Consider the following 18258-nt stretch of genomic DNA (forward strand, 5'->3'; position numbering starts at 1 on the left):
GTTTCACTACAATCTGTGGCGACCACTTCCGCAGTATCGCGTAGGCAGCGGATGAAGTGGACTGAAGAAATGAACTTCTTCATCATCGGCTCCTGCTACGAAATAACGACGGGGCTTGTACAATATCTTCCCGCCCCTTGTTGCATCAGAAATTCATCGAGCGTTTCCCGCAATTCGCGCACGTAACTGTGCAGTGAGTCGCAGACCAGTACCGCTTTATTACTCGCAACGGGCACAATTCCGACCCTGGCATGAATTTTGCGGAGCGGAGCGCGTTGAATGTATTTGCTATCCCTTCACTGGTTTATGCATTCGGAATATTGCCGTGGTCGAAGACCGATCTGGAAAACGTCCAGCGGCGGATACGGACAGCTATGTCCAAATTCCAAATGCATCATCCAAAGTCTGCCATGGAGCGGATGAACTTGCCTCGTGACATCGGAAGTAAGGACGTGGTTGACGTGGCGGCACAACATGATCGCCAAGCCGACTCGCTGCGCGTTCATTTTACAGTAAAGAGCAGGCGAGTCCCTTGCATGCGGCTGTCTGTAAAGCAGACTGTGGGCTGATTCCACTTAACTTGAAGGATCCCAAGGATTTCAATCCTCCAGTAGAGTGAAGTCGGACCAAGAGCGGATCGTTGAATGGAAGGCGAAGGCAATGCGCGACGTACTGTTAGTTGACAAGACGGGTAGCTCCGCGTATATTATTGATGTTGCTATCCCCCATAATAGCAACGGAAATATGTGGAGACGAAGGTGAACTATGAATGATCTACGAAATCAAAGAAATTTGGCGTCTCGAGCGGGTGGTTGTAATTCCCATAATAATGTCAGCTACAGGTCTTCTTTTTCTTCAGCCTTTGTCCCGTTCACAAGCGGGGTCGGCTCGTCGTGATCGGCTTCGCCATTTGGCTCTATCGAATGCCTGATCTGGGTGCAATCTCGAGGCTTTCAAATCGCCATCCAGCGTATCAAGCCACCGTTGCTTAGGTCTGCCTTTTGGTCGTTTACCATCGACTTCGATGTTCAGACCAATCTTGGCAAGTGAATTCTCATTTGCACGAACTGCGTGACCATACCATCGAAGACGCCTCTCTCGCAACTTTTCCACGATCGGTGCAACCCCATAACGATCGCGGATATCCTCATTTCGGATGTGATCTAAACGTGTGACGCCACTAGTCCAACGTAGCATCTTCGTCTCCATTACCGCAAGACGCCGTTCATTGTCTTTTATGGTCGACCAACACTCAGAACCATAGAGAGCGACTGGACGGACGACATTGCGGTAAATTTTAGATTTGAGACGTTCGTTGATACGTCGATCACAAAGGACACCAGTTGTGGAACGCCACTTCATCCAGGTTGCGTTAATGCGTGAAGCAATTTCATAACGCAGTTCTCCATTGGCTGATAGCGTTGACCCGAGGTATTTAAATCGCTCAGTTCTGGGCAGATCACTGCCGCTGACAGTGATTGTGCCTGTTTCATGGGGATCGGTCGTCAAAAATTCAGTTTTGTTTAAATTCAATCTGAGACCGTGTTGCATGAGGCGATCATTCCATTTTTGAACAAGTTGCTCGAGATCATTTTTGCTATCAGATGCTAGAAAACATCATCTGCATAAAGCAGTGTGTAGGGCGCTGGACGTTGGATATCCCGTGTGACGGTGTCCATAACAAGGACAAAGAGGAGTGGTAAGAGGGCACTTCCTTGATGAACACCAACAGAGACACGAAGCGGTTTTGATACACCCGCCATACTTCGAACTTTACTTTTCGGATCGTGGTAGAGCAATTGAACCCAGCGCACGAGTTCTTCTGGCACGAAGTGTTGTCGTAAAGCATACCAGATGAGTTCGTGTGGTACACGGTCAAACGCTTTCTCTAGATCCAGAAAGGCAATGTAAAGAGGGCGATGCTTCTCACGGTGTTTCTCCATGAGTAATCGCGCAGCGTATATTGCGTCAGTAGTTCCGCAGTTCTTGACAAATCCGGCTTGGTTCACGGTTATTTCAACGATTTCGCGAATACGGTTGTCAAGAATGCGTTCAAAAATCTTCATGGTATGGGAAAGTAACCGGATCGGACGGTAATTTAAACATTCTGCTGGGCTACCTTTCTTTTTCCATATTGGAACAGTGGTACTTTCTTGCCAGTCAGATGGTGTTCTTCCTTCCTGAATAACCCGGTTAAAGAATTCACTGAGCCACAGTGTTGGGTCCCAGCTCTTCGCTTTCCAGAGCTCAGATGCGATGTCGTCAGGTCCTGTTGCTTTCCCCGATTTCATTTGTTTTATTGCCTCCTCGACTTCAGTTGCGCTGACTGGTGGAACTGCTCCGAATGTCGGCAATGATTGTGGAAGTGGATGATGAGCAAATTCTTCAGTTGAAATCTGCTCGAAGTATTCTCGCCATCTATCCGTTGCGGCTCGACGGTTGGTAAGCAAAGTACCGTTCTTGTCATTAACACAACAGAGATGTTCGATATCCTGTGTGCGTTCATCACGGCTTTTAGCAAGTCGATACAGATCTCTCTCGCCATCCCGAGTGTCCAGTTTATCGTAAAGATTTTTGAAATGGTTCGCTCGGGTGACAGCGACCGCTTTCTTTGCTTCCCGGTTGGCATTCTTATAAATTTGCCAATTGGCCCGAGTTTTATCGTCGAGAAATTCGTGGTAGAGGCGTTTCTTTTCACGGACCTTCATTTCAACATCATCATTCCAAAGCCAAGTATCTCGGTTGATGTACCGCTTACCCGGCTTGGTGACCCCGAGGGTTGCAGAGGCCGCTTTGTGGATCGTGTCTTTCATTTGGATCCATGATTCTTTGACATTCGTAATGGTTGGCAATCGTATGAGTGAGACCGTTTCTTCTTTCTTCTCACCAAATCGCCACCATTTAATGCGCGGCGGGCCAGTGCGTTCCTCACGCTGTTTTATCGGTGGCTTAATTCGCAGGACGGCAATCAACGGCCGATGTTGAGGTGCGATGGTCTCATAGGGAACGACTTTGCAATCAGTGACAGTGGTAAAATGTTGGCGTCTTATGAGAATATAGTCGATTTGCGTTTTATAGTTATCACTATAAAATGTGGGAAGATGAGACAATCGTGTGATGAACCATGTATTCATAAGTACAAGGTCATGGGTGTCCGCAAAATCGATTATACGCTCGCCACCTTCATTGCGCGCTCCGAACCCCTTTCCCCCATGGCACCTGTTACCGTCTGCCTTTTCACCCACATGACCATTAAGGTCGCCGGCAATGATTATGTAATCGTCAGCAGGCACGTGACAAGTCTTTTCATCGAGAAGTTGCCAGAAGGCATCTTTCTCGGCATCAGGTCGACCTGTCTGTGGTGCATACGCGGTGAAGAAGTGAATAGTGCGATCAGCTGATATAATGGTGAGCTTCATCAGCCGATCATCAAATCGTTCGACTTCTTTAATGGCATCACGGAAACCCTCTGAGATGGCAATGTCAATACCATATTGAGTGTGTGGGTTACCAAAATAGAGAAGTTTGTAGCCATTTTTACCGCGTTCGCGTTCAATGTCGCAGGTTTTGGCACCAGACCATCGGGTTTCTTGCAGAGCGCAGATGTCAATGCGCCTTTTCCGAAGGACTCTTGCGAGTTCCTCCGTCTTTCCAGTTTGAGTACCAACATTTAGCGTGCAGACACGTATTTGTTTTGTTCGTTTTGTTCTGACTAACTTGCATGCGTCAAGAACCCTTGCCCATTTCTCGACAGGACCGGGGCCCGTCCTGCCGCGCCGACTGAGGTGGACGCCCTAGCATTTCTCCGAGGCTTGTGACTCAATCCGATCATCATGTTTGTAACGACATTCTATGCATTTTCTTGGTCGACCTGTCGCGGGGCCTGTCACCAAGAGAGATCAGGTAGGATTTAGCATAGTAGAATAACTCCAACTATACTCTATTTATCTCTTTCCCCGATCTCAGCATTTTATTTTTGTTTTACTGAGGATAGTACAGAGTACGTTGCCTCAAACCCTCCTCCTTTACCTGGGCTTGGGACCAGCATACTATGTTAATAGCACGGCGGAGTTAATAATGTCAGCTACAGGTATTGTACCTAAATCCCTCACGGCTTCCCTTGATGTCTTGGGACTTTCGCACAATCTGGTTCAAACCATGCAGAAGTACACCATTCTGCATACGTGCTCGATGTTGTGGGGGGTTCTCGACGGATTCTCTCATTGACCTACCATCGGCCGCCACCACCAACAGGTAGGGTCGTCCGAGCCTAAATGCTTGGCACTTAGTGCTAGCATGAGGTAAAATCGGGCATCTGCCGAGATTGTGATAACTCGGAAAATAATAATCGTTGGCGCAACCATCCATATTGGCTCAGGGCCTTGAAGTGTGTTAGAGCACTTCGTTCAAGACCGTTACGGTACGCTACAGTACACTGTAGGAGACAATGTGGTCAGCATTACGCTCGCCCGAGATTATTACCCTAATTTGACTCAGGTACTCATTCACAGCTGAGTCGACTGGTATCCGACGTCAAATCGCGGTACAAATTTCACTGCCACCAGTGAGATTTGGACCGCGACCTTCCGTCCGATAGCCTTGCGCTCTAGCCACTCAGCTATCCGGGCACTATTACTAACAAAGTTATAATAAGTTAAATTTTTTTGCTTCTTTGCAAATTCAAAACTGTCAATGTCAATATCATCCGAAAGTGGATACTCCCACATAATCTTCTTTTTCTTCAGCCTTTGTCCCGTTCCCAAGCGGGGTTGGCTCATCGTGATCGGTTTCGCCATTTCGCTCTATCAAATGCCTGATCTGAATGCAATCTTGAGGCTTTTAAATTCCCATCCAGCGTATCAAGCCACCGTTGTTTAGGCCGGCCTTTTGGTCGTTTACCATCGACTTCGATGTTCAGACCAAAATTGTCAAGTGAATTCTCGTTAGCACGAATTACATGACCATACCATCGAAGAAACCTCTCGCAATTTTTCCATGATCGGTGCGACCTCATAACGATCGCGGAGGATACTTTCACATAATATATGCATATATTACGTGCTACGTACTAATAGGGCAAATGCACACTCTCATGTCTTTATATAAGAAATATACAAAACCTTTCATACCTAAAGCGTCCAGCTTCCGGTTTCCTGACCTGTTTTTTAGTTTAAAGTGAGCCCATGTCTTGGTCCCACGAATATTCCAGGAAGAATGTCCACCATGGTTAGCCCGGCCACCAGGGTGAGGGTCTCATTTGAAATTGAAGGTGCCTAAGGTATTCAGAGTTCGGATAGTAAAGACCAAGTTCCCCATTGGCCACGCAGGTCTAGGCGTATGCTTTTCCACCATGACTTGGGATCTTATTAGCACCTTCTCCAGTGCAGGGAGAACGATCTCCGGGCTGTTGTTCGGCTCATCTCCCCGCCAGATCCACGTGCCCCTAACACATGACCAGCAAACAAGCAGATCCTCCTTGTTATGGAATTCATACAATCAAATGCCACTAAAAGTGCGCATACATTCGGCTGAAATTCAGTTCTTATGAATGGAAGTGACGGGACTAATGCAAGTGACATTAATAATTAGCACTTGCAACGCAAATAGTGCCTTCCGCAGTTTTCAAAACGAATTCATTTAAATTAATTACATTGAAAAGTAACAGGCAGAAACGAAAAGCGCCACCTATTGCAGATGATGTGAACTGTCAACAAACTGTTATCTGTCATGCATCGCAAGAATCCAACCACAGTAGATCTACTATAGGCAGTACCCTTACAAAAATGACCCCACTTGCAAATGTGCTTGCAGAAGCTTATCTGTACACATCAGAGACGCTAAACAAGGAAAAGGGATAATCTTCGTCAAATCGTATTGGTAAGAGAGAGATCGGTGAGCTTTTGCTATTCTGGTACTACGGCGTGCTCACCCATATGGCAAAAAATTGTTTCACGTATTCACTTATGCATAAGCAAAAACTTGCCAATCGCACCAATCCATTGGCATGTCCGGGCGGTATGTCAAACACAGCTGATCGGATTTTCGTTACATCTCGCTCATGCTCAAGGGCAAAACAATTTGAAATCGTGTGTACTCGCACTGATTTCTCTCCTTGAGGGGCAAGGGGGAGTGTGGTAGCTGTCTAGTATCTAACTGTGAGTCCAACTTTTTGAACTTTTTTGCGTGACGCATTGCGCATCGGATTTTAGTGCATTGGTTTTATCTGAACGGCGGATTCGCCGTTCGCGACAATTAGAAAGTTAAAGTCGGTTCAGCGCGTTTGGGGCAGCGGGCAGTTCTTGGGCAGCTCCAGTGGATAGTTCTGCAAATTTAGTGTTTCGGCTGTGATTAGTTTGTGGAGAATATCAAGGGAAGTCAATGGTCGTGGTAAGTGGGCGATATGCCGGCAATTTGTAGGCGACACCTTGCATTGTGGCAAAAACGCAATAAACAAAGTTGTCTTGCGCGAGTTGGGCTTGTGTGATAAAGAAATTCTACTGAATTATTTCGCCGACCGTGAATTGCATTGATTCTAAGAATTAAGTACGTGTTAGCGGTGCAGTTGGGGCCTGATACCGCGGCCAGACTCGTGCTGGCATTTATTTGATAATTCTGATGAAGCTTTGTTCCAAGAAAAATGTTTATTTCGGGCATGATTCGCCTGAATTATCTTTTGACGCCAATTTCTTTTTTCGCGGAAATCCATTTAAGAAAAAACTTGTTTGATTCAACTTGACGCCTATTTATTTGGAGCATTTCTCGGTAACTTCGATTTATTTGTTTTGCTTCGCTTCTTTCCGTCTGAAGCTTAATAGTCTTAATTTCCATTTGTGTGCTCTGCACGTCTGAGAATCTGATGTTGCAACGATCTTGGTTGATGGTGATTCATTTTCGCGCGATAAGTCTTAAAATAATGTCGCAAAAAGAAAACAATGAGAAAAATTGTTTCATATATTGCAAACTGCGATCTTTACGGGGCATTTGGTAATGATTTATTACGTGAAATGATAAGGGGTTCGCCCATGCGAGATTTATGCAGGACTTGCATGAAATTCATGTTTTGATAATGGCTTCCAAATACTAAATGTGCTCTTATCAGCTTATATAGGTTTTTGCAAGCTAGATTCAAAATTTTCTCAACAATTTCATAAATTTCAAAACTCCAGTTCTTGGCCAAAAAATTACAAACGCTTGATTGATTGATTGATAGATTTTATTGGAATATATTTTTTCTGTAGGAAGCAGTATGGCCTACGTGCTAAGTGCGAGCTGACACACTTGTTGTACTTAAATGACATCAAATTGTATGCTGGTAGTGGCAACCACCTTAGAAGTTTGTTGCGAATAGTAAACATGTTTAACCGTGATATTCGGATGGATTTTGCATTAAACAACGTCCCAGTCTCCCATCATCTCAGCATTTTCCCAGCCAATATTTTGCGGTCAAAGGGTAGTATAGGTCCCAGGGCGAAACGTGGATTGGTACCCACGATGGAGCATAAAACCTGGGAAACGCCTGCTGAACCAACACCAACAGCTTTACTACTAAACCTTATCTCCACCTCTACGTGGTGATCGCTCAATTCTTTCTTCATGAAAAACTGCAGACGGAGAAGGATGAAGGCGAGTCTCCTGCGCCTAAAAACGAGACAAAATGTACCAACTGATCCTCCAGGTTAGGGGTTGGGTAGGGCTGACAACCCTACACGGAAAACCGATGTTACGAACCCCGGAAGGAGCCTCGGACAGGATGGATTTTACAACGACGAACCCGGCAACGACAACGGATTAACGATTTGCGCATTTTCTCATGGAACGTTCGCTCCCTGTACCGACCGAATGCTGCTGAGCAGCTAGCCGATACCCTGTCCCAATATAAGGCTGATGTAACAGCGTTGCAAGCGATGCGATGGACAGGCACCGGTTTCCTGGAGAAAAGCCGCTACATCATATATTATAGCGGCCATCCAGTAAACCATGTGCTCGGAGTAGGTTTCTTAGTCAGCTAAAAAATGAAACCTGGTGTTATCGGCATTGAAAATATCATATAAACGAAAGGCTATGCTATGGAAATATAAGCCTCATAAACATTCACGCCCCTACAGAGGAGACTGCAGAGTCGGAGAAGGAAACCTTCTACGAGGCAGTTGAGCGGACCCTTGAAGCCTGTCCCAAGTATAATATCAAAATCATACTTGGAGATTTCGACAGTCAAGTAGGGACGGAGCCAGTATTCAAGCGATACGTTGGCTCCCATAGCTTACATAGGGATACCAATGATAACGGATTGCGCATTATCCAGTTAGCAGCATCACACGAAATGGTTGTTGAAAGTATCTGGTTTGCGCGGTAAGCGGTTCACAAACATACATGGCCCTCTCCAGACGGGACAACTTTCAACTAAATTGACCACGTGCTGATTGAACGTCGCCACCTCACAGCCTTGATGAATGTCAGAACATATAGGGGGGCCAATATAGACTCGGACCATTATCTCGTTGGCATGGTGCTCTGAGCTCGAAATACGACACCACCTACAATCCCCTCTGACAATCAGGTGAGAGTGAATACTGAAGCCGCAACACCTATAAGAGGGAAATGGGTGCCGCAATATCCGCAATCAATAGAGTTCCTGGAGACGAAGCATCAGCAAATGATCTTCACAACCACCTGAAGAACGTTATTATTGATACGGCTAAAAAAAAGTCGGAACGGCTGGTTTGACGATGAATGTAAGCTAGCAATGGAACGGAAGAATGCTGCATACCGAGTAATGTTGCATTCTCAAAGAACGCGGGCGCGCGGAGAGACTTATCACGAACTCCGGCGAGCGGAGAAGCGACTTCACAGACGGAAAAAAGGAAACCCGGGAGAACCAACAAGTCTATGAACTAGAAAAGTACAGGGAGCAACCGCACCAGGCGCGTAAGTTTTACCAAAAAGTCAGCAGGATGAAGCCTTATACACCACGATGCTCATCTTGCCGAGACAAAGAGGGAAATCTGATTTCCGACAGAATGGGCATATTGGAGCGATGGATTGATTGATGAACTACTGAACAACCAGAACACCAGCGAGTTGGAGGTCCCGCCAACTGGAGACGGCGGACAAATACTGCCACCACCAAGTATAGAAGAAACAGTCCGTGCAATTCATCGGCTTAAAAATCATAAGTCGCCAGGAGCCGATGGAATTACAGCCGAATTGGTTAAATATGGAGGCGATCAATTACACCAATTGGTTCATCAACTTGTGCTCAAGGTGTGGGACAGCGAATCAATGCCTTACGACTGGCAAAGAGGCATTATCTGTCTCATACATAAGAAGGCAGATATCACACAGTGCAGCAATTATAGAGGTATCACGTTGTTGAGTACCATCTATAAGATATTCTCCACTATCTTGCTAGGCTGGATAGCCCCATACGCCCAGAACATCATTGGCTCATACCAAAGAGGCTTCATTTCAGGCAAATCAGCAACAGATCAGATTTTTCCTCTGCGGCAAGCGATGGAAAAACTGTTGGAATATGGACGACAGTTTCACCATCTATTCATCGACTTTAAAGTCGCCTATGATAGCATAGCCAGGGTAAAACTGTACACGGCCATGAGGGAATTCGGTATCCCGACGAAATTAATAAGACTGACTAGGCTGACCCTGAGCAATGTGCGAGGCCAGATAAAAGCAGCAGGATCACTCGATCACGCGATCGAGAGAAGAATCCTCCGAAGAATTTTTGGCCCCCTAGATGAGAGTGGACGATTCCGTAGCCTAATTATGATCACGAGTTTCCGACCGTGATTCGCCTTTGCAAAACAAATAATTTCAAATGTAACTCTTCACTTTAATATCTTGAATAAGAGTGCACTCTTTGCTTGCAGTTACATGTCCTTTTAAAGGGTCACAATGCAAGCAATAAAATACACATCTTTTCCTTATTCTTACTTCCTAACAATTATGTATTTACTTAGGTCTAGTGCAATAAAACTAACTTACTTGCTAGCGAGTATTGGTTTAGGCATCGTTCTTTGACGATGCCGACATGTGTAGGCGGATGGATGAGGATGACATAACGACGAAATCTATGAGCGATACCATGACCCTCAAGTTATGGATAAAATCCGGCTCAATAGGTTACGGTGGGCGGGTCACCGGTTGTTGCGCCGTTGATGATGATGATCTCTTCTTAAAAGTTAAAATATCAGTTGGTGTTCAGCTTCAATTTAACAAACATCATTTTTATACTTGCGGTTTCGTCCAGGGCAAAGGCAACTCATCAGACGCTGCCTCACCTCTGTCCTGGGAGCAGCGTGACCGAAGTGGCTACAAGGTGGTATTTGTTTCCTTACATAAATTCAAAAACACGACGTGTGTATGAATTATATTCAGGACAAAACCGCCGAATGGAAATTCATGCCTAAGGCTGGCCGAGGCTAAACTAAATTTTGTTTAGGAATTGAGGGAGTCCTAAGTCCGCCATTCACGGAACCCCCATGGGCCAAGCCGTGATAGTAAGTTGTTTTCCAACTGGTCCGGTCCACCATCCAGTGGGTGGCGAACTTAGCACTCCCTCATTTGAGCATTGGAATCTCAACATTTTTGTTAATGGATTTCTTTATTCCAGATAAAGTTCGAATAGAACATCATGGATAGCAACGTAAGCCATCATGTGGCTGACGCAGGGGAAGAATCTTGGATACATATTGGTAAATTTCGCTTTTCGCAGAATGTAAGTTCATCTGATTATATCCGAATCTATTTTTACTTATAGCCTACGCTCAACTCCTAACTGCGATTAGTTTAATTGGAGCAGAATTACTTTACAGGGCGCTTACAGCTTCCTACGAATATATAGTGCACTGGAAGCATTATCCACCAAATCGACGATTGCTCTCAGTGTGTACCTACGCATTGGCCAAGAGCCATGTTCGCACATATTATATGCTACCTGTTTTGATAATTGTACTGTTTTTAATACAAAGAAATGATGACAGTGCCTGGGAGTACATTTTGAAAAGTTTTAATGTTATTTCATTGCCGTACATTGTCCTGCGGATCTTATGTTTCACATACACTAACGTAGAATTGGCTAGGTGGATTCGTTCTGGCTCGGGTTTAGATTATGGCACTGGTATGGCATCCAACTATTTTCATGGATACCTTCACTTGGAGCTCCCTGAAACGGGGCATCAAACGAAAGGTAATTTCATTGCTTGAAGCTTCTGTAGTGGAGGTTTAATAGAGGTTTTCTTTCTGCACAGGATTGACAGAACGTATTCAGGACTATGAAGACACTGAAGGTGTGTACATACCTATCAAGAAACTATTCATTCTGATTCCGCAATCTTTGCACACTAAGCCAAAGATTCAGAGTTCATCCATGCACGCCGTTAAGGTATGACTTGGAATGTGTGTTTAGGATAAATGTTGAGAAATGAGTTTTGAAAACATTTCAGCATCTGGAGACTGTTATTTTAGATAGAGGCGGTGTAAAAAGACCCTTTAAAAATGCTGTATATCGAGTTAGTGGATGCGGCCCTGAGAAAAATCTCACTTGGTACGTTGTGTTGGAAGGTGCCACACCAATGATGAGCTTTTACGAAGGTCTCACCTATCGACTGACATGTACTGGTGAAATGTATGATATGAAACGAGAAATAACGTTGCAATTTTACCGAGCATTGAAGAAGATCGTGACAAACTGCCCGGACACTAAGGATCTAGTCGAATTAGTTTATTATAATGGTGAGTGTGGGTTGTAATTTAGAAGAAGGGTCGACCATAACTTATTCTCAAACCTTACGTTTGATTTCCCAGATACTACGGCCGAGGGGGATGATGTTGATGTTGGAGAGGTTGTCAAGGAACGTCTGCAAACATTGGTTAGCAAGAGTGGTCTTCCTCTAAAGTAACAAGAGCCGCATTTGCGGTGCGGTTTCCTCCAGATCAATTAGCATTTAAAGTGAAAAAACTTGTTTATTTTGTGCATTTATTTCGAGAAATGATATTTTTATTGTGCTCAAAATCAGTGCCTTCGATTAACTTCTATGTGGATTGCAGAAAATCCCCAAGGCCAATTTGGGTCGATTTTTAATTTATTATGGACTGGAATGCGATTCAGTTTCATCGTCATAAATGTAAAGTCGTGGTAGTAATAAGTTTTTGGGGAACGATATAATCGTCTGAATAATTCATTTTATCTTCTGTGTTAAGTCTAACTTTCGTGGGATAACAACTTTGCAGTACAACAAATATATGGGAACACATTTTAGTTCAAAGATAAAAATGACAATTGTTTCGACCTTAGATGAGTTGCTATGAATGTTATTTGTAATATTTCTGCTTTTATTAGCTTGTCGCAATTTTATTGATTTTTTTATTGAGTCCAGGAACAGACAAGTACGCCCTGTGATGGTTGTTAATAATTTTGTTACGAAAGGATTATGAAATAATCTGTTATTCTAAAAAATTTAAGTTATATCGAAAAATTAGTAGAATTGACAATTCATTTATGTTTAAAACAAAATGCAAAAGCCTTTTATCATGAAATTGTTTCTTAGCTTTAAGGATTTCTGCCCAATTACTCAGAGTTTATATCATGCAATTCAGAGAAAAAGATAGTTAAGATTTTATATTTTGGTACTAACATCTTATGAGACATGCATTTTTATAGGCAAAATAAAACATATGTCTAATATCACATGTGTTTATAATAAACTCTCTTGCTCTGGTGTGAATGGTGGTTTTACGCTTGTTGAGAGCTCAATTCTTTTTAATGTTTTGTCGAAAACAAAACTTTATTCAAATCGGTTCACTGTTTGTCGGGCTATCTTACAAAATTAGGTGAACACTTCAGAAATGTGAGTCCCCACACGTGCAGTGAGTACCGTCATTCATTACGTTGAATTTAAGAGTGTTTCCTATAAAGGCAAAAAGTGAGTGTACATTTGTTCACCGAATACAGCAATGTGGAGTATCAAATCTTCTAAAGTAGGGCTCAGTCTTGACATCAGTTGGGGAGGGGTAGAGTTTGTTGGTAAAAACATATTTTTAATTATTGTTTCCGAGTTACAATCTCGACAGACGCCGGATTTAGCCTAATACTAGCATTAAATGCCAAGCATTTAGGTTCGGACGATTCTACCTACTTAAAAGATAAAGGGGCGCTGGTGGTCGGTGGTAGGTTAGTGGGCGAATATGTTGAGAACTCCCCGTGTTATCGACCACGTATGGTTTGAACCAGACTTTGTGAGAGCCCCAGGATACCAGGGCAAGTCGTGAGGGATTTAGGTACAATATCTCTAGCTGACAATATTATTGGGAACTACAACCACTTTCACGAGACGCCAAATGTCCTTGATTTTTCGAGCCATTGGCTCAAAGTTCACCTGCTTCTTCACGTACTTCCGTTGAATGTTGCTATTAAGTCGTGTCAACTAACAGCACTCAGGCTTGTTGTGTGGTACATGGCGATCCCAATACGTGCATCAAGCATCAAGTACTGCGTGCAGCTCATACCGGTAAACCGGCCATGCACAAGGTTTTGGTGAATCATCTTACAGCATTATGCCTGTTGGTTATTGCACTGTTGCCATTACAGTACAGCCAGAAATGAGATGGTCCAAAGTCTCCAACGCCGAACCACACATTCTGAATTCCATCCGCTCTTTGATGCATTGCCTTCGACTCCTATTCGTCGATCCGCTCTTGGTCCGTATTCGCCGCTGAACACTTTTCAGGTCGGTTTTCGTCCACGCAATATTCCGAATGCGTAAGCCGCTGAAAGGATAAAGAATACATTCAATGCGCTTATTTTATTCTTTCCCGAGAGATGCGATTTCAGTATCAGCTTTACACATAAAAATGAAACTAGGTAGCTTTCTCCAACTACAATATATTTTAATAGTTAGTAAATATGTATTTCAAGAGCTACATACTCTCTTCCTCAGTACTTAAACTACTAAATCATTGGGAAGTTTTTCCTGTTTTTAAATAAAACAAATTAAAGGTCTGTAGGTACAAATTGTAAAAAGGTGTTTAAAAGTTAAAGATCCGTATGTGGGTACACATTCTAAAAGGTAAAGAGAAAAAGGTAAAAAGGTCCATATGCAGGTAGGGATGATCTTATAATTTTTGGGTTAATGGCCACCAATTATCAATAGTTAGTGGGTGGTGCGGTCCCTATGTTTGTCAGCGAGTTTTTTAGTTAGCCTCGATGCACAATTCCCTCCATTTGTGTTCATCAGTTTTGACGCATCCTTTCGCAATATTTGCAAGCTCTCCCATGCGTCCTTATTCACTTGTCGCACCAGCTCCAGATTTGGCCTCGTCACAGAATGACCCTCCTCGATGACGTGCATCGCTACCGAAGAACGCACCGTGTTCGCTCTTCGTCTTTCTCCCTTCTCTATTTCCTTTAGGTGTTCTTGGAACCTAGTCGTGATGAGGCGTTTTGTTTGGCCAATGTAGACCATCTCGCAATCATTGTAGCTGATTTTGTAAATCCCACTTTTTCCTGTTCCGTTAATGGGTCCTTTTCGCTCCCTAATTGTCTTTTAAGGGTGGCGTCTCTCCTAGAAAAGATTTTATTCTATAAAAGTATTTGGACAATGGTATGCTCATCCATTTTGTATCGGCTAGAGTGCTTTCTTGTTCGAAGAATGTTGAATGTTGATTCTTCCATATCTGGTTTTACTTTCTCTTAATCAGTTTTTCGATTATTTCGACTTCTTCATTGCTGTATCAAGTATAAACACTCTTTATTTATGTTACTCGTAGGTCCAAAAATGGTAGAGATCCATGTTCTTCCTTTTCTATTGTGAATTGGATCTTCGGGTGTATCCAATTGATTTCTGTTAACGTGTTGTCGACCTTGTTCTTTTCCACTATGGCAAATATATCATCGACATAACTGAACCAAATTCCCGGCATTATCCCCTTTTCTTCAATGATTGATTCCACATATGCCATAAACATTTTCGTCACCAGTGGTGACATTGGGTTGCCCATGGAGACTCCTGCTGTGGTTTTATAGAATTTCCCACGAAATGTAACGAAATGTGACTCCCATTCGTCGAACCGCTCTTGGTCTGACTTGGATGATGCATTCGGAATTTGGACATAGTAGTACGTAGTCGCCACTGAACACTTTCCAGGTCGGTTTTCGTCCACGCAATATTCCGAATGCGTAAGCCGGTGAAAGGATAACGAATACATTCAATGCGCTTATTTTATTCTTTCCCGAGAGATGCCATTTCAGTATCAGCTTTACACGTAGCGTGAATTCGGATAGCAGAGCATCCTTCAGATCACGAACTCGAGCATGTGTTCCATGCCGAATTCCTAGGTATTTGTAGAAGTCTGTTTCGGCCATAATTTGGTGACCAATGTCACCAGTTCGGCACGCGGGTCGTGATGATGTTGCGGATAGCTTCGGTTCGACACTTATGTAATTCAAATTCCATCCGAATATCGCGGCTGAACATGTCTACTATTCGCAACAGACTTGATGCCTGATATCTAAGTGAATCAAGTGTGTCAGCTCGCACTTAGCATGTAGGCTGTTCTGAGGTATTGGCATCCACAGATGAACGGACTGATAAGGTGGTGCGCCACCCTGGCATGACTTTCGCCAAAAACTTTATTAGTTTCGAATCAATGCGATACAGACATAGGACATCGATTAGCCGGGTATGCGGCACGCCGTCGAAAGCCTTGGCATAATCGATATAGTAACTAAAGACGTTTGTTTGGCCTCTAGTTGCTTATCCTTCAACTACCAAGTCGATAATGAGTTGCTCTTTGCAACCCCTTGACCCGACTCGACAGCTCTCCTACTTCTCAAACCGAATGTTATTGGTCTCGAGGTGGGTATTGACCCTTCCACTAATAATGGACGTTATGAGTTTGTAGAGGGTTGGTGAAGAAGTAATCGGTCTTTGTCTGCGGGATTCTACACCGTTCCCTTCTTAGGAAATTCCTCCGGCCGACTAATGATCTGATTTATGCTGTGTACTAACCTACCATGTGTACTAGTGAACTTTTTGTACCAGAAGTTCTGCACACAATCCAGACTTGGGGCCCCTCCAGTTCTTTGAGCTGTTTATTGCTCGTCGAACTTCATATTCGGTAACATCCGCAAAGTTCATGCTCGGCATAGTACGATGGCGAGTGCCTTCGGCGGTGATCGACTCAGCATGCTGGGCGGGTAATCCCCAAAGCCTACTCCAATATTCTTTCGCTTCCGTCGCCGAAAACTGTACTCTGTTGGGATTCATTGAGAGACTCGCAGCATACACTGATCGTTGAGCGAAGATAGGAAACTCCCTAAATGTGTATTTGGTCTTAAGGCTCTGAACAACTGCGTCGTCCCGTGCTGGAAAATCGACAAAACGTGACAAAGTGAACTGGCTGATTAGGCTAGAGGACTCTTTGTCGGGCTTCTGTTTTAAAGCATTGGTTTATTGGTTTATTGTCCGCGAATACTGTGCCTTCAAAAGCATACCAGAATTATTTAATTGCGAGCTACGCGGCCGAAAAACTCACGATTATAAGTGCTGTAGTTCCGCTGAGTGATGTTCAGCTGCTTGGAAAAAAAGGTCAAAGGCTGTCAGGTTTGGTTTCGATGAAGAGCAACACCTATAGCGATGTCTAAGGCATCGATGAACACAGCTGGAGGTTCATCTTGCTGCGAAGTCCAAGTAATGATATGATTCCCGATTCTAACACAGGCGTAATTTCTCTTCCGGCGCTTCGTGATGAGGACCGCTTCTGTTTTTTCCTCTGCAAGTGTCAGACCAGAGCTCTCTAGCCAGCATTTGACAGCACTGATTGCCTCGCTTGAGTATAACTCAGCATCTTCGAGATGCTTTACGACAACAACTAGCGCTATGTCGTTAGCGTAACCCACCACTGTGGCTTGCTCCGGAAGGGGAAGATTAAGTACATCGTTATACATGATGTTCCACAGTAGTGGGCTCAATACGGAGCCCTGTGGGACACCTGCGGAAATAACGTACTCCTGGGGTCCGTCATCGGTGTCATACCAGAGCCTCCTTTCAGTTAAGTAACTATCGACGATAGCAGCGAGATAGGCGGGAATACCAACCATTTTTCACGTCCAGGGTTACTACCACGCAATATTTGCTGGTACTACCCTTTCCGTGGATTGCATCTTCGGCCAAGCCAGTAACCAAGCATCAATAGTTGATCTGACTTTTCGGAACCCATACTGCCGATTTGAAAGGCCGCCTTGGCTCTCAACAACCGGGAGTAATCTATTATAGATTAGCCGCTTTAACATTTTCCCCACCGTGTCCAAAAGACATATGGGTCGGTATGACGATGGTTCACCTGGATGTTTACCAGGCTTAGGCAGAAGTACCAACTTCTGTCGCTTCCATGCCGCTGGAAATATTCCCTCGGACATGCACGCTTCGAACAACTCAGCGAACATGTCCGGCCTGGATTTCACGGCAAGCTTAAGGGCCTTATTCGGTACTTCGTCCAGGCCCGGCGCTTTATTGTCTCCTATTCTACCACAAATCTCCAGCAGTTCGTCTCTGGTGACTGGCGGGATTGCCGTCACATTCAGAGGTGGTTGGAATTTGTCGGTGCTCTCCTCTTGCTGGGAGAATAACCCCTGGATGTTTTCAACAAGAGGGTGGGACACGTGATCTGTCTGTCCGGCAGTCTATCTGTCTGTCCGTCACACCTTATATATCAGAAACGGTTACTCCAATCAATACAATATTGGGGTGGGACCTGTGAATTCCATTGCATGCAGAGAGTAACATAGTCCCGCGTTGAGTGTAATGGAGGGTCTTCATACATGTAAAGGTGGGGTACAGCATTTTTTTTTTACTGAGTATAGTTGTGTGGGGTATTAAATGAAATTAGTACTTTATGAAGCCGGTATTAGTTTTGACATTGGTCGTAAAGGGGGAGAGCGGTGGTCCGAAAAGGGTTAGTTACTTCAATGACCAGTTCTCAGAAACTACCCAACCCAACTGTCTGAAACAAAATATGGCGATCTATGCATATGGTATCTAGGCCTCAACATACTTTCCATACCGATACCTGTTTAAATAAAGTTAATAATAGTATAATACCATATGTTACATTGATATAATTTTCCTGTCCGCTTTCGAGGTTTGGAATTCAAGTTTGACATTCAAATTTAAAATTTGAGTCGTCAATTTTCGGCCACGGAAGGGAAATTTGTCGTTGTGGCTATCCTGCTCCGCTCAAGTAGTG

At 44.0% G+C, this 18258-nt stretch overlaps 1 protein-coding gene across 2 annotated transcripts; it reads left to right on the forward strand.

Moving 5' to 3' along the window:
- The first annotated feature begins 6170 nt into the window (after positions 1–6170).
- On the forward strand, positions 6171–12700 carry LOC119654783. 2 transcript variants are annotated; one of them, XM_038060327.1, is made up of 6 exons: positions 6171–6387; positions 10628–10732; positions 10830–11203; positions 11265–11398; positions 11460–11748; positions 11821–12700. In XM_038060327.1, exons 2-6 carry the CDS (start codon positions 10671–10673, stop codon positions 11913–11915), a joined length of 954 nt encoding a protein of 317 aa, XP_037916255.1. In that variant the 5' UTR covers positions 6171–6387; positions 10628–10670; the 3' UTR covers positions 11916–12700. The 2 variants fall into 2 exon arrangements, with proteins under 2 accessions (XP_037916255.1, XP_037916254.1); XM_038060326.1 differs by having other exon boundaries at positions 6173–6387; positions 10628–10709; positions 10775–11203.
- Positions 12701–18258: the final 5558 nt, after the last annotated feature.

This window comes from Hermetia illucens, chromosome 4, assembly GCF_905115235.1.
Source record: "Hermetia illucens chromosome 4, iHerIll2.2.curated.20191125, whole genome shotgun sequence".
Lineage (NCBI taxonomy): Eukaryota > Metazoa > Arthropoda > Insecta > Diptera > Stratiomyidae > Hermetia > Hermetia illucens.

Coding starts and splice junctions, on each gene's coding strand:
- LOC119654783 (XM_038060326.1), top strand. CDS start 10,649: ATGGATAGCAACGTAAGCCATCATGTGGCTGACGCAGGGGAAGAATCT. Junction 10,710..10,774: donor AGAATCTTGGATACATATTG/GTAAATTTCGCT, acceptor TTTTACTTATAG/CCTACGCTCAACTCCTAACT. Junction 11,204..11,264: donor AACGGGGCATCAAACGAAAG/GTAATTTCATTG, acceptor CTTTCTGCACAG/GATTGACAGAACGTATTCAG.